This window comes from Alternaria burnsii (assembly GCF_013036055.1).
Source record: "Alternaria burnsii strain CBS107.38 chromosome Unknown 697, whole genome shotgun sequence".
Classification (NCBI taxonomy): domain Eukaryota; kingdom Fungi; phylum Ascomycota; class Dothideomycetes; order Pleosporales; family Pleosporaceae; genus Alternaria; species Alternaria burnsii.
Window position 1 is genome coordinate 92,312 of NW_024066120.1, and position 19,644 is coordinate 111,955.

The window sequence follows — 19,644 nt, forward strand, 5'->3', positions numbered from 1 at the left end:
CGAAAAAGGAGCTAAGAAAACATACGAGAAGCTTCAGTGTCATGTCTAGACAGTATTGTAGCCACGTAAGTGTGATCCAAGACTGTCGGTTAAAGGTTGGAAAGGCCCCCAGATAAGAAGAAATTGAAGCCCGCGCGGCATCCGACCATGTTCCTTCCGTGTCGGCGTTGCACAAGCCACCTATTACAAACGCCCGCAACTGTGGTGTATGATGACCAGTACACTCTTTGACGACAAAGCTAGAGGTGCGTCAACATGGCCTAAGCCTCGTCTGCGTCGTGGTCTTGCAGTTGGCCGCTTTGTTCCCTGTTCATGCGGGCCTCGATCTCCTTGAGCTGGCTCTCGCGAGCCAAGAGTTCCTGCCGCTTCTCGTTGATCTCGCGCTGGACCTTGACTTCGATCTCGCGCAGCTTCTCCTCTTCACGTCGCAGTTGCTCTTCCTTCAAGCGCACTGACTGGCTGGCGAGATCCTCGGGGTTCATCGATGAGTCACTGTAGAGTGTTAGTATCCATGTCAGAACAGAGCAGACGCCAGACTTACGCAGCAGCACCACCTTCGACACTCTTACTAAGCTTCTCGGTACGGTAGTTCTCGTATAGGAAGTCATGCGTAATCTCCTTGAGATCGGCAAGATGGCTGTGGAGAAGGGCACTTCGAACGGCGAGGAAGTCGGAGTGGCGGGGGTTATCCACCTCAACGATACCCCAGGGGTATTGACGTGCCCGTACCCGTCGGCCGTTGATCTCAACAATGTCTTCGGATCCAACAATGGCGAACGGCATCAGGCCGCGAAGCTCGGCGTTCTCCTCGACCGTGTCCTCGTCGTCCTCCTCAATGTCGTAGGGGAAGTTGTACACGGGAATGCGGTAGTGCTCAATGTCCTCCATGACCAGCTTCTTCGACTCTGCCAGCTCGGCGGGTGTGAGGGAGTCGGCCTTTCCGATGACAGGGATGACGTTGCAGCGGGGCGACAGACGCTTCATGAGCTCAATGTCGAGTTCACGGAGACTAGCTGTTGTTAGCGGAAGCTGATTGAGCGGTGTGACACACATACCCATGGCCTGTGGGTGTGATGAAGTAGAGCAGGACGTGTACACGGTCGTCACGGAATCGGGGGTTACGCTTAATACGCGATTCCTCTGCGAGAATGCCATCGTACTGTCGCTCGAGGTATCCAACGATCTCTGAGAAGCTGCGGGGTGGTGAGCGGGTGTGTCAACAAAGCTTGCAGAAGATGCCTACCTGGCCTCGTTGTCGATCTGATCTCCGAAACCGGGTGTGTCAACGATGGTGAGCGAGATGCGGGTGCCTTCCTCGTCGAGTTCTGATGTTTGTTAGCAGCCGACGCGACGACGCCATGGCCATCAATGCCACGTACCGACTGTGATGGGCTTGATCTTGACGCCCTCCTCGACGTGTGCGGTTGTTGGGTCGTCGACCTCCTTATGTCCGAGCACTTGCTTGCCGCAAAGGGTGTTGACGAAGGTTGTCCGGCCAGTACCAGAGGCACCACAGACCATCAAGCAGAACTGGATACCCTTCTTGACATTCTTCTTTCTGCGCGTCTTGTTAAGCGCCTGTGACATTGTTAGCCGTCGTGGTCAATGGGAAGTGTGGCTGTGGTGGGTAGGGCGGCATCGTGTGCCTGAGGGAGACGTGGTATCGGGGAGCGTCGTACCGAAGACATGATGAACTCGGGGTTGGGGAATGTGCTGGGTGGTGGTGGTGGTGGTGGAGGCGGCGAGCAGACGCAATTGAAACAGCCAGGCGTGGAGGCGAGACTGCTTGGAGGTGAGACGGGGGCGTATGTCTGTGGTGTTGTGTTGGAGCGGTGTCGTCGTGGAAATTTGGGGACGTTGGCAGCTACTCCCTGCGCGATGCAAAGGGGCTCGCTAGCGTACAACCCCCCGGTCGTACCTCCTTCTTGGCGCGACCACCTGGCGCGTCTGCTTTTGGCAAGATATACAACGAGTAGTCGACTCAGTCACCATTACACGCTCAACCACGAGAGGCCAGATTTCTTTGCCTGGGCTTGGTTCAGGTACCATGTAGTAGTAATCGAACACGATTAGGCAGTTGCGCTGCCGCTGGTACTTCGCGGGGTATCCCTCTCAGGGTCCACCAGGATCCTTGGAATCGTGTGATGAATAATTTTGGATTCACTCCCCTAGATGTGCACATGATTCTTGAGGCAATCAATCGGTGTCCGTAGCTCATCAAAATTGATGCTGCCCAAAAGCATCGTTGGATATCTATCTCAGGCCCGGAAAACCACGCTAGTCACAAGTGGAAAAGCTCCCGCAGCTCCAGTGCCAAGCACCCGCGCCTGTAGGCGGATGACATGGTAAATGACCTAGCTTGGGGAGCTGTGGACCCTCGATATCTCTCCCAGACCAACCTTCTCGCTGCTCCTCACTATTCTCTCCTCTGCCTCAGTCGCTGCTGAGAAAATGGGTCTGCCACACTTTTGGACCCCGCGATAGCGCCTTTCGCATCGTTTGCTGGCCACATCACCGTCGCAGTCTCCCCGGCCCAACACTCCACCCAACTCCGCACTCCAACTCAAGACGCCCCACTTGCGCATCGCAGTGGTTGAAACATATCTACAAACATCTCATTTCTCTGCTGCGCCCAACATGAATACTCGACCTATTCTAGACTCGGACACAGGGCCCTTTGTCCTCTCGGCATCCTTCAACGCCGACTGCTCTCACTTCTCGGTGGCTTTGGAGACGGGATTCCGCGTATTCTCCTCCACAACATGCGAGGAGAAGATCGCCAGAGGTATTGACGACGCGCAGACAAGGACTGCCCTAGCAACTGCAGCATGCTAACATGGCCGTAGAAGTCGGCGGCGGCATCGGCTGCGCAGAGATGCTCGGCAACAAGAGTTACATTGCCTTGGTCGGAGGAGGGAAGCAGCCCAAGTACCCTCAGAACAAGGTTAGCTTTCCTGGCGACTCCGACTGGCTTCTTGTCAACGACACTGACATCATCTACGAGGTCCAAATCTGGAACGACAAGACAGAACGCTTCACAACGTCGGTCGAATTCAAGACGCCGGTCCAGCGCGTGCGCCTCAGCCAGACACACATGATTGTCGCCTTGCTGAACTCGATATGCATATACAAGATGAAAGTACCGCTAGCCAAAACCGCGGAATACGAGACAGTCAACAACCCGTTCGGGCTGTGTGAGCTAGGCACGGATATTGTCGCATTCCCTGGTAGAGCGGCAGGCCAAGTCAAGATCTACGATCTGAACACGGGCAACGTCAGTATCATCCCGGCCCACGAAAGCCCCTTGCGCGCAATCGGGATAAGCAGGGCGGGGGATCTTATTGCTACGGCTAGTGAGCAGGGCACGCTGATACGCCTGTGGTCCTTTCCCTCGTGCACAAAGCTCGCTGAGCTGCGCCGCGGCGTCGACCCCGCTGCCATCTTCTCCCTCGCCTTCTCGCCCGACGGCTCGACCCTTGCCGTCACATCCGATAAATCGACACTCCATATCTACGACCTCGTCACCGCAACAACAGCCGCTGCAAACGCCGATCCCAGTCAGCATAAATACGGCATCCTATCCAAAATCCCTTTGCTACCCCGCCAGTTCTCCGATACGTACCCGACTGCGACTGCCAAGTTCGAAATGGGCGATGAACCGACTGCTTGGGGGCCGCATGGTAGGTCTGCAACACTTAGTGCTGGGATACCCGGTGTGCCTGGGGGGCGTCCAACAAAAGGCCTCATTGGGTGGTTGAACGACGAGACTATTCTTGTTATCGGTGCTGGGCAGGATGCACGGTGGGAGAGGTTCCATGTGGGTCCTGATGATAAAGGCAAGAAGTGTGTTGTCACGAATGGGTGGAGAAGGTATATCGATTAGGGATGTCTTGGAGTATGCATTGGCGGACCGAGATGGTGGAGGATTGCGTAGCGAGTGGAATCTTGTTTTGGCTGGGATCTGGCGTTTGAGTTTGTTGGGTATGAGAGGTGTTTTGGTTGCATTCGCTTTGGCGTTCAGATACCCAATGTTATTTTTGACAATCCACTGTTTTGTACCGTCGTGTTTGGTTGTCAGCTTGGCCGCCTGAATAGTCATGGCTATTCTCATTCATAATCGGCATGCCTCTGCTCTGCGTCTTCGGTATCCATAGGACGTAACATAAAGACCACGAAGCGACAACTGGTGATTGAGGATATACCGAACCCCAGCTACCTCCTCGCCGCCTACAGCAACTCTTCCCGCCATTGCGTACTGTTCGCGTCAGTTCGATATTCCACGCACACTCCATGTAAGAAACGTATCCAACTCCGTATACTAGTTTCCTACATGACAGTTTTACCTCGATATACGCAGCACGTCCATGACACTGTACACAAGACTTTCATCACACTCTATACAAGGCCACTGCCCACTTGCTACAGTCATCAACATGCACAACGTGTGACAACCATACAATTCCTTCGTTTACACTCAACATTCTCATTACGCTCTTTAACTTGTTACCTTTTTTTTTGGTCGGCTCGTCCCATGTCCACCTTTGCTTTGCCACATTCCACATTCCACGCACTGCTAAACCTCATTTGCTCAAAATTTAAAAAACACAATTCATATCTGTATATGTATATGTAGATATCCTCTTTACTCCCAGAATCCATCCAACGTTATCAAACATTTGTAGAAACAACGTACTAATTCGAGTTCAACCAGCGACGTTTTACTGACTGCATGACTAACTAGCAAAGACTTTCTGGAAAACGCCCTTCCATGTTCGTTACTCGGTATAACAGTTTCCGTTTTTTTCCCCATCTTCTCCTGAGAGATTTCGTGAGGATGACAGCCCAATCCCAAGTCGAATTTGAAGAGAAAGAGAGAGACACACACAAAGAGCAGAGTGGGTCGAAGAAGCGAATAAAGTCAAAAGCCCAATTGTGCACATTGAGTGCACGACAAGAGTAAAAGTGAATGGAGACGCAGGAGGGGGAGAACAGTAAAGAAGGTAGAAGTAAGAAGTGAGCACATGAATCCTCCATATCATTCCTCTCTCTCTCTTTCTCTCTCTCCCTCCCCCTCTCCCTGTCCAGCACAGAACTGAAAGTTACAATAAGGTCGAACAATGGGAATGAAAGAGTACAAAAGTTGAAACAAAAGATTTGAAATTAACTTCTTTCTCTCTCTCTCTCTCTCTCTCTGATGTGTAAACCATTTTAAAAGGACGAACAATTCAAACAATTCAAACAAAACAAAAAGACAAGGTGTGGGGAGAAATGAAGAAACAAAAAAAAAACTTTGGGGTATCGTGCAAAGAAAGGTTATAGCCACAGAACAACCCCGTGCAGCGCGAACTTTCAGTTACACGGTTTTCAACACATAATCCAAAACCATAAAACCCCCTCATCTTCTTCCCATCCTCCTCAGATGGCCCTCTCTTTTCGCTCCCCCCTGAGTAGGCTACAGGCAAGACGGCGAAGCCAGTAGGATGGAGATTTCTCTCTCTCCCTCTCTGCCTCCCTTTCCTCGGAAACGTAGTGGTGTGCAACACATCAAAGTGTGTCAAGATGGAAAGGATTGAATGTAGAACAAATCGAAAAGAAAAAAAAGGAAAATGTGTCGTGGCGGGGTCATCAAAATCAGGCAAGGAACAAAGAGAAAACCAGTCCCTCTTTATTCCAACGAAAGGAAGAAAAGCCTCTTCTTTGTTTATAACAAGATGAGGTAATTGCTAGGCGCAATACCCGTCTCTCCATTCGGCTTCTTAGCCTGCCACCACCGCCCACTAACATCCGACACTTCCAGAATATCATGTTTCTGAAAGCTGATTTCATTCGCATCATCTGGGTTGGCCTCGTAGCTGTAAATCGCCTTGGCGCGGTACGGGTACTCAATCGACTGTTCCTGATTCATCGTTTCGTCATTGGTAGGCGTCATGGTGCTCATATTTCCGTTACCACCGCCCAGGCTCATGCCACCGCCAAACTGCGGAGCTGACGAATTCCTTCCATTGGCACCTGCAGGACCGCCTGGGTAACCCGATACGGGCGACGAGGTTTCGAAGCCGTTGAGTTGGGCCGATGTGTACATCTGCGGGGGTATGTTTGCGGATTGGGTTTCTGGGCGGTTGGTGTAGCCGTTGGAGATGGGGCGGGAGGAGCGGGAGCCTGGGTGTTCTTTGTGCAGGGCGTACGAGTCGACAAAGGTGCGGTGGCTGGCTTGGGGCTGTGAGCCGTAGTAGAAGATCCATACAATCTGGGGCACGTGTGTTAGCTTGCATGTTCGTGCGTGGGTGGTAGGGGAAGCTTACGGCGATCATGGAAAGGAGGATGTAACCGGCTGCTGCGGCTTCAAAGGGAGCGACGGGGGAGTAGACGAGCGAGTTTACAGAGGACGTGGTGAAGACGAGGCCGGCGGCAAGGAAGCCTACAATCTGTCGGTAAATCAGCAAGGGACATCTTCGTGCTCAGTTGTTGTTGTTGCATACCGCGACATGGTACGTCCTCTCAGCATCCGAGGCAACTGTGACCGTAACGCCCGCAATGCAGAAGAACATGAAGACCAGTGTCCACCACGCAAAGTTGGGGAAGCCACCGTGAATAGCAGATATTATAGAGCTGACAAAAGCGATAATCCAGGCGAGCTGTTCATGGCCAAACGTTAGTTATATGCCGCGTAAACCCGGGAGCACACTCAATACTCACAATACCAATAGATATGGTGGCCAGCGCAAAGGGATCTCCAATAATGCGACCCAGGCTGAAGCCCGACGATCTCTGGCCGTAGCCTCCGTTTTCCATTTTGCGTAGTGAAGGAGTTTCGCCCAGCGAGCCGTAAGCGGGCATATGTTGGTTCCGTCGATCGGTCGTCGGCGGCGGCGGCGGCGACGAGGGGTTCAAAGGGGCGCGACGATTAGACTATACTGTCGCGGGCAGATGATTGTAAAAGAGAAAGAGCGTGTTGGTGAAGCGAATCCGGTATTATGGTGTGAAGAGGACGCAACGCAGACGGGCAATTCAAAGAGTGTGTGTGGTGTAGATGCGCGCTGTTGGGTGGACGGGCGAGGGCAAGTATATCGGCGCGGCGGCTCGGTCGTTGGTAATGTGCAGAGAGCGAACGGGTGCACAGGGCGCAAGGCAGAGTAAGCGGGAGGGCGGGCGGGCGTCCAGTGACCAGCAGTATTGAGTGGGCGCGCTTGGAAATGCAACGTGGACGGGCGGCTGCGAAAGGCGTAGGCGGTTGTTGTTGCAGCAAGGCTGTGGGTTGTGTTGGAGAGAAGGGTTTGGAGACGACGAGGGCGTGTGGGAAAGGGAAAGACGAGAGATGCGACGGTTTCAAGTTGGGTTCCCAGTGGTTCTCGATTGGCCGCGCTGAATGGCTAAGGATACGGGGATTGCTGCGGGTCCCGCTGAGATTAAAATGGCACCGCGCCCGTCAGCCAAAGGTCTGGACAGGAACACGCGCGTCTAGTGCATTAGGCCCTTTGCAACATGGCCGTCGAGCCGCCGATAGCCACTGCACGCACACAAACGAGATGGCTCCGTTGCACAGCGCATTGGGACACTTTTCAACGACTATATCCCCTTGACTTCACGTCGAACTATTCTGTTACTACCACTCTTCAATCCACTTCCGGCCAAGAACGTGGCGCAGTCTAGCCACAGACGTCGTTTGAAGGGATCCCTAGAATACGACAGTCGACGCCTCATCATGCATAATCGAGTCACTAGAGAACACCTCGTTCACTCCCTTACTGCGCAGTCGACACCGGACATTCCCCGCCCAACCAAAAAAAAATGTGGCACTTTAACATGGCACTTGAGCATTCAAATGAGCTGTCAGCCGATTATATCAGGCTAATCAATCTAGTCGCACCCTGCGTCGTCCCTTACGCATGCTATCCACGTTTCCCAACCCCATCACCTATTCCATGGTTGTTAGTGACACGTGCGCCTCATTTGCGTGGCGCATGCAGTAGTTCCGCCTTTCCTTCCCATCACTTCCGCACGAGATTGTGCATACCGGGGCCCTGCTCGGCGCTATTACGGGGAACCCTTGTAACCTGCCACGCTGCTGCTGATGCGAGACGACGATGAAACACGGCACTGAGCCCTCCGCACCCGTCACTCTGCAGCAACGACATCACTTTACATCATGGCGAGAGTCGGACTGTGGCGCTTGCAAAGTTAGTTGCTGTTTGAACTATCTGATTCTGCTACGTCCGTGAAATGTGACATGGCGAACTGTTTCTGCATGTCCGTTGCAGAAGAGGCCAATGGCGTGGCCGTATCAGTGTCCCTCTGTCCATACTTTGTCGTCATGTGTGGATTTTTGTTTTACCAACATGTCACTTTAGTAATCCGGGTACTTGCTTGGTCCGAAGCCAGCAAGTCTTTTTCCACACTGTAACGGTTGAGACCCCGGATCGCTGCAACGATTGTGACGCAGGCCACACCACATACGCGCACACACACCCTCGGTGCTGATCCGGTTCACTTGCTATGCCCAGAACTCGTGTCTCTTCCCAGGTATATTGTCAAATGTATTCGGGGCAAGATGCAGTCACCGGGTGTGGCTGCCACGTTGCCACGCTGCGACAAAGGTAATCCATGGTAACAGTGAAGCACCTGCATGCCTGGCATCTGTCAGCAGCGCCTCAGCCACGCCATGAAACCATCTGACGTCTGTATTTGCAGTAACGCATGAATGGCGACTTACCCTTTGAACGCTATGCGGATGAAAGAAAAATATCGTGTGTAGGGTCTTCGTCTCAGACTGGTACTACTTTGCCGACAGTCGGATGCTCATGACGCCGGCTGCCCGACTGCAGCTTTTCTGGATCGACGGGACTGTGTGCAGAGAGAGTGTATGTGTGTGTGCTCAAGGTGCTGACACGCCTCACAGCTCGTCATCCGAGTACTCAGACTTGGACTCGTCGCCCTCTCCTTCCCCTTCTAGTTCTTCTTCTTCTTCTTCATCCCTTTCCATTCCCCTCCCCTCCTCCGTGTCCTCCCTCCGTCTGTACTCCTCCCTAACGAGCGCTCTCAACCCCTTGGTAAGCCTCTCGTTGTAGTCGACCCAGCACCTCCCCGCGCCAAGGAACATGACATGCCTATATCTCTGATTCAGTAGCCCGTTCCGTCTTCGCAGCTCGGATATTTTGAGTGCTTGCTGTAGCTGGCGGTCTTCTGCCTCAGCAATGCGGGGCCGCAGGACAGCTAGCTTGGCGAAGCCGTCGGTGGAAGGGACTTGTTGGTCGGCGAGGGCTTGGAGTTGCGAGGCGGTTTGGGAGATGGCGGGGGCGCGTTCGAGGACCAGGGCTGCGCGCTGGTTGGTGTCGAGTGCGGGGCCGTCTGCATCGTCGTCGTTTTCGGGGGTGGAGTCGTGGTTGTGGAGAGCGGGTGTAAGGACATCTTTGTGCTTGCTCACTTGGTCTTGTTAGTCCCGAATAGCAAAGGTATCCGGGCGAGCACACGTACGCAGGTTGTTCGTTTCGTCGAGCAATGCGGTCTTGCCGGCGAGCTGCTGCAGCGACTGCTCCATCTTGTGTATGCGGTCTGGAATTGTCTTCGCCTTGTCCTTGGTGCTGTCTTGGGAATCACCCAGAATATATTCCAGGCGATCTAATCGCGTCTCGAGGAGCGCAAACGTGAAGAGGACAGCCTCCTCGTATTCGTCCATTGTGCCGTCGTGGTCCCTGGTGTGTATTGTGTATCTCGGAATGGTATTCGGAGTTCACGTGGTTCGCGCGTACCTGCCGTGAGAGTGTCGGGATCACGGATGTTAATTTTAGCGGCCGCTGATAAGGCAAAAGCCCCCGGATTATTGGCGCCATGCGACCACCAGACAGACGTCAGCGGACTCGAAACCTCTCTTTTCACCGTCTGGGAGCTTATCGCAGCCATCTGACTGCTTACACTCGCTTTCTATCCTTCGTCGCAGCGTCCCAGGAGCCCCGCCAGCCTGTGACGGATGAACGCGCAATAACACGAGCCTAACTGCGCATTTCGCATCGCACCTCAGAGTATGGCTTCCTACTCCGCCATCGGGCCCGAGCCCACAGAGGCCGATCCTATGACTTCGAGTACGGGGTCGCTCCGAGGCAGACGGTGAGATACGTCCGTGTAGTCCTTATCGCACAGAAGCTGATGGCAGTAGGAGAGGTCGAGGAAAGCAAGACGTTGGATTCAAAGGCCAGGCGACATGGATATCAAGTGTCATCAATCTGGCCAACACCAGTACGCCTCTACCACACCAGTCCACAACAGCACGCTTACTGACCATGTGCAGTTCTCGGTGCCGGCCTCCTTGCCATGCCCTCTGCGCTCTCCAAAATGGGCATCTTCCTCGGCATCTTCGTCATCGCGTGGGCGGGTACAACAGCAGGCTTCGGTCTCTACCTCCAGACGCGATGCGCGCGGTACATTGACCGGGGCCATGTGTCCTTTGCGACACTGTCGCAGATGACATATCCGAACCTGTCCATCATCTTTGACGCTGCGATTGCGATCAAGTGCTTCGGCGTGGCTGTCAGCTACCTTATCATCATCGGAGATCTGATGCCGGGCGTTGTTCGAGGATTCGCGCCGGGTGCGAGCGACATCACGTTTCTAGTTGACAGGCAGTTCTGGATTACGGCCTTCATGTAGGTCGTCCGCTCTCAAGCTCAAGTAATGTACTAACGGCAACAGGCTCATTGTTATCCCCCTCTCCTTCCTCCGCCGCCTCGACTCCCTCAAGTACACCAGCGTCATCGCCCTCTTCTCCATCGCCTACCTTGTCATTCTAGTCGTAGCACATTTCCTCAAAGGCGACACCCTCGCCGACCGAGGTACCGTCCGAGTCTTCGAATGGGCGGGCCCCGTCTCTGCCCTCGCCGCCTTCCCCGTCATCGTCTTCGCGTACACATGCCACCAGAACATGTTCTCCATCCTCAACGAAATAGCCGACAACTCGCACTTCCAGACCACGACCGTCATCTTCGCGTCCATTGGCGGCGCATGCGGTCTTTACATCCTAACGGGAATCACAGGTTATCTATCCTATGGCGACAACATTCACGGCAACATTGTCTCCATGTACCCAACTGCAGCAGCTAGCACCATTGGCCGCCTCGCCATCGTCATCCTCGTCATGTTCTCGTACCCCCTCCAAATCCACCCTTGTCGCGCCAGCATCGACGCATGTCTAAAGTGGCGTCCAGGCCGCCTGCGCAAACACAAGCACAAGCAATCCGAAGTCGGCGGCAGCCCATCCCGCAACTCACTCATTACCAATACGCCGAAACCTTCTCCGCCGCCCAAGGCGAGCGAGATGAGCGATTTGAAATTCGCAGTCATTAGCACGGTGCTTATTATTCTGTCATTTATTACTGCCATGACGGTGAGTAGTTTGGAAAAAGTGCTGGCGTATGTGGGGTCGACGGGTAGTACGACGATTAGTTTTATCTTGCCGGGATTGTTTTATTACAAGATTAGTGACCCGGAGTCGTCGCATCATCAGCGGCTTGTCAAGGATGAGGATGATGAGGATGAGGGGGTTGATGACGGGTACGTCTCGAGTGAGGGGCATTCGAATCGCGATTTTAGGAGGGGGTTGTTGAGGAATGCGGCGTTGGCGTTGAGTGTTTATGGGGTGGTGGTTATGGTGGTTTGTTTGGTTACTAATACTTTTCTTGTGGCGGCTGCGCATTGAGTGGTGAGAGAGAAAGAAAGAGAAGGGGGAGGGGCAGATATGTGTTGCATTTAGCTGGAGTCAGTTTCATTCATTTTCATGGCAAAGAGGGAGTTGGGGATTAGATTGGATGCGGGTATGACTTGGGTTTGTTGGCGTTGGAGCTGGGTTTTGTGTTCGTTGAGACCACTGTTGTTTTGTTGGTGCTGGGGGTTGTGTAAGCATACATGTAGCTGTAGGCATACTAGTGTGGAGTTGAATGTACGAAATGTACTGTTCTTTTGCTGAAAGTTGCCTCTTTCGTGCTACAGTCCTTTGGTGTCTGATGTCTAAGGTGTCTGGCCCTTAGGATGGTGAGCCTGTATGTTGACGGAAATCTTCATTGTCTGGATGCGGGTCTACATGATATAAGAAGCCCCTGTAGCTTTTGAAGAGAAGTTCGATATCCTTTGCCTCATTTTGGCCTAGATCCTCCTATGCGGTATCTTTCTCACCCTACTCTTTCAGGACGCTGCCTAGGCCAGTGACACAGAGTGGTGTCTTGTATGCAGCATTCAGCTAGCAGAGGTCACCATCCGGGTTGTGGTAGTCTGGACTCTGGTCAGTAGACTATATCGCCTGCACTTTATTAGGAGTGATGGCCGGCCCGAATCGAATATGATAATAGAACTTCAAAAAGGACTCACATGAGATATCAAGTTTGGGTTATCCTCTTCTGCCCCCTGCTTCTTTGATGCGCATGATGTGCAACATTGATTGTGTATATGAATCTCGGATAGGGTGTAGCCCATAACCTTCGATATTGCTATTCAGTTTGATTCTGCAAGCCTCTATCATCAACCCAAACGAATAGTTCTTCTTTCTTTCGAACGAAAGATGGTCCATTCCCCGCATATTATGGACTCGTGGATTTTACGGCCGTTTGAGAACCATGTCTTATAAGTCGGTGCAAGAATTATATGTCCGACTCGCTCGTAGTAGTGATTCTTTTCATGTACAACCATGATGAAGATGGTACGAAACCGATCCTCACACCTGCCTAACACTATACCCAGAAAACTACCATTTTTGAAGTCTGGCGCATAACTTTGCTGTGTAGTAATATCGTTCTCGTTCTTTTGATATAGTGGAATCATAGGAACTTGGACCGCAGCCTCATCTCTTTGAAATCTAACGATATACCCAGAGCTGCCATTGTACCAATTGCTGTTGTATTGGGATTCTTCTGCCCTGTTAGGCTTGTACTGGATGTTGATAGGTATCGTCCATGCTTCGATATGGATAAATTTGCTAGAGGAACCAGAAACGCCTTGATCCAGCAAGTCGTCGCTTAGCTCGTCCATATCCGAAAGAGATCCATCACAGTTCTCTATAAAGATCTTCAGTGGTCTGTCGTCTCCAAGTCCGAGTCCAAAAACGCACAGGTGACTTTGGTATCTGATTGATACAGTCCATCCAGCCCAACTCCACGTAGGGAACAGGCTACGTCTGGCGCCTGGAGCTCTATTGGACCAGGTGAGCCCAGCAGCGAAAGCCTCGCCCCTGCTACGATGTATACCCTCCAAGTATATCATCCTTGTCAACGGCATTATGGGAATACCCCGATATTGGTGAACGTGATGCTTTCTCCTGTAGTTATGAAACACTCCTTCAAATGCGCGTATAGCATCGGACTCGACAGATAGTTCTCTTCCACAATAGTCCTCCAGAAGGCGGCAGATGTGCGTAGGTCGATGTCTACTGAGTGCGTCCGGGTCGAGAAAAACGGGCATGCTCATGCTCTGGGAAACATGCCACGTCTCACGCGCTGAACCCTTTCGGCACTCATAGTATACTTGTTGCTCTGTAAAAACGATGCGTCGCGTCGAAAAAAAGCTTTCTTGGTAGGTCCATGCTCGCTGCATCCACTTAGAGGCCTTGATGAGCAGCCGTGGGTCTGGCAGAGTTGACACAAGGCATCGGCCTTTAATCCATGCAGTCGGTTGAGGATGTCTCGAGGTGGCACCGACTCCAGGGAGGCCGAAATGTGGATCATTGCCTGCTGCAGCGACTATAGTCACGAATGCGTGTTGGTATATGAGATCCATTTGCTGGATCTGTGTTTGTTTTTCGGCATCATTCTCTTGGTCGATGCAATACCTGTCGACCCAGAGATATCGGAGATCTAGCACTTTAGTGACACTTATAGCATCTTCGATAGTGCGTGGCAGAATTGTAGGAAGAAAAGTCTTATGACTCCGCTGATCGTCATCGCCAGAGCTGCTCGTACCCCACACATAGCTGAGCGCAGAATATCTGTAGGATGGCAACGCTGGTACGATTTGCCGGAGTTTGCAGTCGATCAATTTCATGTCTTCTGGACCTGAGGCTGATCTGTCATCTCGGATGTTGCAACACCCTCTGTGTTGTTGATCACAAAGCTTTATCCAACCTCGAATAGTGTTGTCGTAGCAAATCGATCCTGGATCGATGGATCGTGCTCGTAGTGAGTATGCATGAGGACCTGTATCTGACCCTTCTGAGCATGCAATGAACCCACGAGACGCTCCCATATCTCGTAGGTACGTCAAGAAACCATACTTGCTCGAGGTGCTACCTTCTTCTCGGGCGACAGCAAGCACTGATCTTTCCCGAGAGTAAGGTGGTGGGGCGGCTGTTAAATATAGGGCGTAGTCATTGACTGAACAATCATTATCATCCAATATCTTTACCGCATGGAAAAAGCGACATAGTGAGCATGACGATAGCTCAGCTTCTACCCCAAGTTTCCCAAGACTCATCAATTTGATTGCTTCGAATTTGCCGTTCATGTTGATAGAAAGGCCCTCAACATCAATAGACGAACATCGGGAACAAAGGGTACTCAGTTCTTCGTGTACTGCTTTGTCGCGTGTTTTGGATGTGTCATGATGGTCCTGGTCGTCACCAGCTGAGAGGGCCTCGAATCGCCGTCGTTTCTCTGGAAAAGCCTCAGGTTCACTTGGTACTTGCGTTCGCTTCATGTCGTGATCGTATCTTTGGGAGAGACCACTCGTCTGCTGGAGATGCAAGGCTGCAAGATGGACAGGTAGTTGCAGCTGTCCCGTTAGTTCAACAGCGTTGGTACTATGACGCATCAAAGCCGTTGAGCAGACTTACCTGTGGTTCATTCTTTTGCTTGACCTGCCATTATCAATGATGGGACAGACCAATTGCGGGGTCATAGTGCTTCCAAGCCTGCTGCTTGTGGAGCTCTACGCTTGTTAGCTGGCCGATAACCAAATCAGGCATGCACATGCATGCGGCTAGCACCGCCACGTCTCGTTTATGAAAGCCAATAATATTTCCTCTCAGAACATCTAACCTATCTCACTAAGGAAAGCTTCTTGGGATACCAAGCCTGTATACTGACGTTGATGTTGATTCTGATGTTTGTGGTATTGTTAAAGGTTATACATTGTGTATGTAGCCTCTCGTGGTCCGATCAAGGGCCTATCCCTTACAAAGCAACTACTCTCATGCTGGGTCTTCTTACACTCATCTTCAAGGCCTTTCATTCGTGAAGACTTCATATCGGATTGTCTTGTTGTACTTCCTCCTTCTCTCTTCTTCTCACAAGATCACGACAACCGCTGATAACGGATTCTTCATACCGCGCTGGTGTTCCAAACGCAATCCCCCCTCTTTACGCAGCAGTCTCCGTAGTCCCACCCTCCATGTTCTCGACCACAACCTTCGGTTCCGCCTCCGCCGTGTTTTGCTCTTTTATCAATGACTTCGCCGCACTCCCGCTCTTAACCACCATCCCCGCGATCTTGCCCACCCGGTACTGCGGCTCCAGTATGCCCACCATGCTCAGTAACCGCCACGCCGTGTCGCTAGGTTGAGCGCCTACACCGACCCAATACCGCGCGCGCGATAAATCGAGCTTGATGTCTTTCCATGGCCGGCCGTGTGTGTCGCCTGGTCGTGGGGGTTGTGGCTTTGGGTCGTACGTTCCGAGGACTTCTAGAGGGCGGGAGTTACGCGCTGTCCTGATTGTATCATTAGCATCGCGTTGGTAGAATCGATGGTGCGCTTTGCGTAGGCATGTAGTCTGCGATTGAGGGCGATTGAAGTATTTGCGGACTTCCGAGATTCGCTTCGATGATTGCAGAAGAGGCGAGGACGTACCGTGCGTGTGCGACGACTATGTTGTAGAAGGGAGCGTGCTTCTTGCCGAAGCGGGCGAGTCGGATTCTTAGGACCATTGTGTGTTGTGTGGGGTTGATGCGACACCTGCGTTGGGGCGCGGGTGTGCTTGTCGGAGGTTTGGGTATATCTTTTTAGGGCCGAGGATCTGCCGAGACGGGTGGGCACGTGCGAAGAGGTGGCTATCTTGACATGAACAGTCTGCAGTGTTGAGCACTGGAATTTTCTGGAAACAATATATCATCTATGCAGACATACCCGTCTTATAGTAGAGGTTTCAAGTTAACAATGTCGTGGTGGTGTTGGATCGCTATTGCGTTCGCTCACCTCATCCTGGAGCAGTGATGTAATCGCAATACCATGAACTGTTCCGAGTATATGTGGACATGTCTCTCTCAGTTTCAACATACACAACATTCTTGACTTTTATAGATCGTCATGGCTCTCCGGGTAGGCAAAAGTCAATCTATGTTCAATTCATTGCCAACACTCATTTTAATCACAGACTCTCTCCGCCAAAAGCGCGGCTGCGCTGGACCAAGAGCTCATGTCCTCAGGCGCGTTCTCTATCGATCAGTTGATGGAACTTGCTGGACTCTCGGTATCGCAAGCAGGTATGATGATATCGCATCACAGCTATCATTCGTACTAAATATCCAGTCTTCAAACTCCAGCCCCTCAGCAAAGGCAAACGCATCCTCGTAGCATGTGGTCCTGGTAACAACGGCGGCGATGGCCTAGTCGCAGCTCGTCACCTGTTCCATTACGGCTACCAGCCTACTATCTACTACCCCAAGCAGAGCAAGAATGAGTTGTATCAGGTGTGTAACATCTTCAAGCACTGAGGACATCCTAGCTTACATCTCACAGCGCCTCAAGAAACAACTCGAAGACCTTAAAGTGCCCTTCACAGAAGACTTCACCAGCGCGCTGAAACAGACTGACCACATTGTCGACGCAATATTTGGCTTCAGTTTCTCGGGCGAAGTGCGTGAACCTTTTCCCAAAGTCATTGAAGCTCTAGCATCCACGTCCGTTCCTGTCCTTGCTGTCGATGCACCGTCATCGTGGGACATTGAAGAAGGCCCAAGAGATTCCGGGCCAGGCAAGGGCTTCATGCCACCCGCTCTCATTAGTTTGACTGCACCCAAACCGCTGGTCAAGAAGTTTACCGGCAGGCATTTTCTTGGCGGGAGGTTCTTGAGCCCGGAGATGGCGGACAAGTACAATCTTGATATCCCAGCGTATGAGGGACTGGATCAGGTTGTTGAGGTACCTGTCGAGGGTGGAAAGCTATAAACTTAACATCTCAGACACAATGCCAGACATTAATGTAAAATACTTTACGCATCACGATCCATCTTAGGTGTTTTGGTACGTACCTGCTTGTTGTGACTAGCGTGGTTTCCCCGCAGAGCCGCGGTACGGCTAACAACGGTCTTGAGATGGCATCCGAACCCCAGCTTCGAATGCACTTCGGCAAACAACCAAGTGATTTCTTTCAAGGCGGAAGCCCGGAAACTCTGTGTCTCTCTTGTTCCCCTCTGACGAGCAGTGTCATTGAGTTGAGATACAATAGCATACTACACAAGCCATCACGCATTCTGCGCGACGTCTGAACGCCGCGTACAGCAAACCTCCCCTCATATAAACCGAGTGCTGTATTGGCTCCCTAAGCCGAACGAGAACAAACCACACAACTCAAAATGGTCCCGAGAGCGCCCTCAAGAGAGGCGTTGACCCTGCTCAAGCATTCAGTCCGACCCTCAGTAGTCGTTCGATCGCAAACACAACGCTGCCTCCTCTCGTCCACCACACGTCCAACCCTGCCATCGCACGCGCAGCCCCAAATTCCTCAACAGTCGATTCGAAACACAGCGACTTTTACACATTCCCACCATGCCGAAGCCGTCTCCGTCATCCCCACGACAGTCGATACGAGCAATGCAGACTTCAAAGAGAACAAGCGCCAGATGGACGAGGCAACCGAGAATCTAGTCAACCTGCATACCAAGATCGCACAAGGCGGACCCCAAAAGGCCCGGGACAAGCACATACAGCGAGGCAAGATGTTGGTCAGAGACAGGATATCTGCTCTGATTGACCCGGGCACGCCGTTCCTCGAATTGAGCCAGATGGCAGGTTACGACATGTACGGCGAAGACGATGTGCCAGCCGGCGGCATCGTCACGGGCATTGGCACAGTCAACGGCGTGCAGTGCATGGTTGTTGCAAATGACGCTACGGTCAAGGGAGGCACGTACTACCCAGTCACAGTGAAGAAGCATCTGCGAGCCCAGACGATCGCGCAAGAGAACAGGTTACCTTGCATTTACCTCGTCGACTCTGGCGGCGCGAACTTGCCTAACCAAGCAGACGTCTTTCCTGATGTCAACCACTTTGGTCGCATCTTCTACAACCAGGCGCGCATGTCTGCCATGGGCATCCCGCAGATTAGTGTTGTCATGGGACCATGTACCGCAGGTGGTGCGTATGTGCCTAGTATGAGCGACGAGAACATCATTGTAGAGAATCAGGGTCACATTTTCCTTGCAGGTCCCCCGCTGGTCAAAGCAGCGACTGGTGAAGTGGTCTCAGCAGAGGATCTGGGTGGAGGCAAGCTTCACAGTGAGGTCTCTGGTGTTACCGACTATCTCGCTGTTGATGACGCGCACGCGCTTGTCCTGGCGCGGAGGAGCGTTGGTAACCTCAACTGGCACCGCAACCAGACTATCACTCAGCAGCCTACATTCCAAGAGCCCCTCTACGACCCTCAGGAGCTGTCTGGTATCGTCGGTACCAACCTACGCCGTCAGATTCCCATCCACGAGATCATCGCCCGTATTGTGGACGGCTCGTCTTTCGATGAGTTCAAGCCGTTGTACGGCTCCACGCTTGTGACGGGGTTTGCAAAGATATACGGTCACCCAGTGGGCATTGTAGCCAACAACGGTATTCTCTTCAGCGAGAGTTCGCTCAAGGGCGCGCACTTTGTCCAGTTGTGCGGCAAGCGACATATCCCCCTCATCTTCCTGCAGAACATTTCCGGCTTCATGGTCGGCCAGGACGCCGAGAAAGGCGGCATTGCAAAGAACGGCGCAAAGCTTGTAACGGCTGTGAGCTGTGTTGATGTACCCAAGTTTACTGTCGTTGTAGGATCTAGTGCTGGCGCTGGAAACTACGGCATGTGGTGAGTCTACCCGTACCTCAACTCTTCACGGAAACACGGCTAACATATTCCCAGCGGCCGCGCGTACTCGCCACGTCTCCTCTTCACCTGGCCCAACGCAAAGACCTCGGTCATGGGCGCGGAACAGCTGTCGTCCGTCATGGAAGCCGTTGGCAAGAAAGTGGATCCTGCGCTAAAGGCACGGATCGAGCACGAGAGCGAAGCGACATTCGGGTCGGCAAGGTTATGGGACGATGGGATCATTCCACCGGAACATACACGCAGGGTGCTTGGCATGGGTTTGCAGATGGCGTGTGGTGGGCAAAACAAGGGCGTGGAGAAGGAGAGCACTTGGGGTGTATTTAGGATGTAAATGGTGCTGAGGGTAGGCTGAGTGAGGGAAAGCTAAGGGTGGAGCGTCGTGCAAGCCGCGTAAAAAACGCGCGTACCAGTTGGATATTAAAAAGCTTGATGTTCGCAACTTTGACCTCGACCTGTGTTCCATTTTTTTGAGCTCCATTTTTTGTGTTTCCATGTTGTTTCTGGCCTTGAAATCTGCAGGCTAATAATATCCAAGGGTCATGGATCGCAATCTCCGGACGTACCCATAGAACCCTGACATCGGCTTGGCATCGGTCTT

At 52.4% G+C, this 19,644-nt stretch overlaps 8 protein-coding genes across 8 annotated transcripts; 3 read left to right on the forward strand and 5 right to left on the reverse strand.

Annotated features, from left to right (window-relative positions):
* Positions 1 to 260: 260 nt before the first annotated feature.
* GT037_008845 (neuronal-specific septin-3) lies at positions 261 to 1,945 on the reverse strand (the record flags this gene model as incomplete). The annotated part of the gene is made up of 7 exons (XM_038933892.1): positions 261 to 492; positions 542 to 1,009; positions 1,056 to 1,193; positions 1,244 to 1,325; positions 1,380 to 1,578; positions 1,680 to 1,871; positions 1,919 to 1,945. Coding segments are annotated over 7 exons (1,338 nt in total), but the record flags the coding sequence as incomplete, so codon positions are not given.
* A 692-nt stretch (positions 1,946 to 2,637) lies between these two features.
* On the forward strand, positions 2,638 to 3,883 carry GT037_008846 (wd40 repeat-like protein; the record flags this gene model as incomplete). Its single annotated transcript, XM_038933893.1, has 2 exons — positions 2,638 to 2,785; positions 2,847 to 3,883. 2 exons carry the CDS (start codon positions 2,638 to 2,640, stop codon positions 3,881 to 3,883), a joined length of 1,185 nt encoding a protein of 394 aa, XP_038783238.1.
* Positions 3,884 to 5,701: 1,818 nt separating this feature from the next.
* On the reverse strand, positions 5,702 to 6,837 carry GT037_008847 (high osmolarity signaling protein sho1; the record flags this gene model as incomplete). Its single annotated transcript, XM_038933894.1, has 4 exons — positions 5,702 to 6,247; positions 6,303 to 6,425; positions 6,480 to 6,635; positions 6,697 to 6,837. 4 exons carry the CDS (start codon positions 6,835 to 6,837, stop codon positions 5,702 to 5,704), a joined length of 966 nt encoding a protein of 321 aa, XP_038783239.1.
* Positions 6,838 to 8,890: 2,053 nt separating this feature from the next.
* GT037_008848 (uncharacterized protein) lies at positions 8,891 to 9,673 on the reverse strand (the record flags this gene model as incomplete). The annotated part of the gene is made up of 2 exons (XM_038933895.1): positions 8,891 to 9,420; positions 9,472 to 9,673. The coding sequence occupies 2 exons, from the start codon at positions 9,671 to 9,673 to the stop codon at positions 8,891 to 8,893; spliced, it is 732 nt and encodes a 243-aa protein (XP_038783240.1).
* Positions 9,674 to 10,018: 345 nt separating this feature from the next.
* Positions 10,019 to 11,686, forward strand: GT037_008849 (vacuolar amino acid transporter 6; the record flags this gene model as incomplete). The annotated part of the gene is made up of 4 exons (XM_038933896.1): positions 10,019 to 10,101; positions 10,151 to 10,230; positions 10,283 to 10,637; positions 10,684 to 11,686. The coding sequence occupies 4 exons, from the start codon at positions 10,019 to 10,021 to the stop codon at positions 11,684 to 11,686; spliced, it is 1,521 nt and encodes a 506-aa protein (XP_038783241.1).
* An 815-nt stretch (positions 11,687 to 12,501) lies between these two features.
* On the reverse strand, positions 12,502 to 14,667 carry GT037_008850 (uncharacterized protein; the record flags this gene model as incomplete). The annotated part of the gene is made up of 1 exon (XM_038933897.1): positions 12,502 to 14,667. One exon carries the CDS (start codon positions 14,665 to 14,667, stop codon positions 12,502 to 12,504), a length of 2,166 nt encoding a protein of 721 aa, XP_038783242.1.
* Positions 14,668 to 15,329: 662 nt separating this feature from the next.
* On the reverse strand, positions 15,330 to 15,894 carry GT037_008851 (ribosomal protein s16; the record flags this gene model as incomplete). Its single annotated transcript, XM_038933898.1, has 2 exons — positions 15,330 to 15,678; positions 15,818 to 15,894. The coding sequence occupies 2 exons, from the start codon at positions 15,892 to 15,894 to the stop codon at positions 15,330 to 15,332; spliced, it is 426 nt and encodes a 141-aa protein (XP_038783243.1).
* A 373-nt stretch (positions 15,895 to 16,267) lies between these two features.
* GT037_008852 (methylmalonyl-carboxyltransferase 12s subunit) lies at positions 16,268 to 19,377 on the forward strand (the record flags this gene model as incomplete). The annotated part of the gene is made up of 7 exons (XM_038933899.1): positions 16,268 to 16,285; positions 16,341 to 16,449; positions 16,496 to 16,656; positions 16,706 to 17,079; positions 17,202 to 17,209; positions 17,513 to 19,025; positions 19,080 to 19,377. Coding segments are annotated over 7 exons (2,481 nt in total), but the record flags the coding sequence as incomplete, so codon positions are not given.
* Between the last annotated feature and the right edge of the window lie 267 nt (positions 19,378 to 19,644).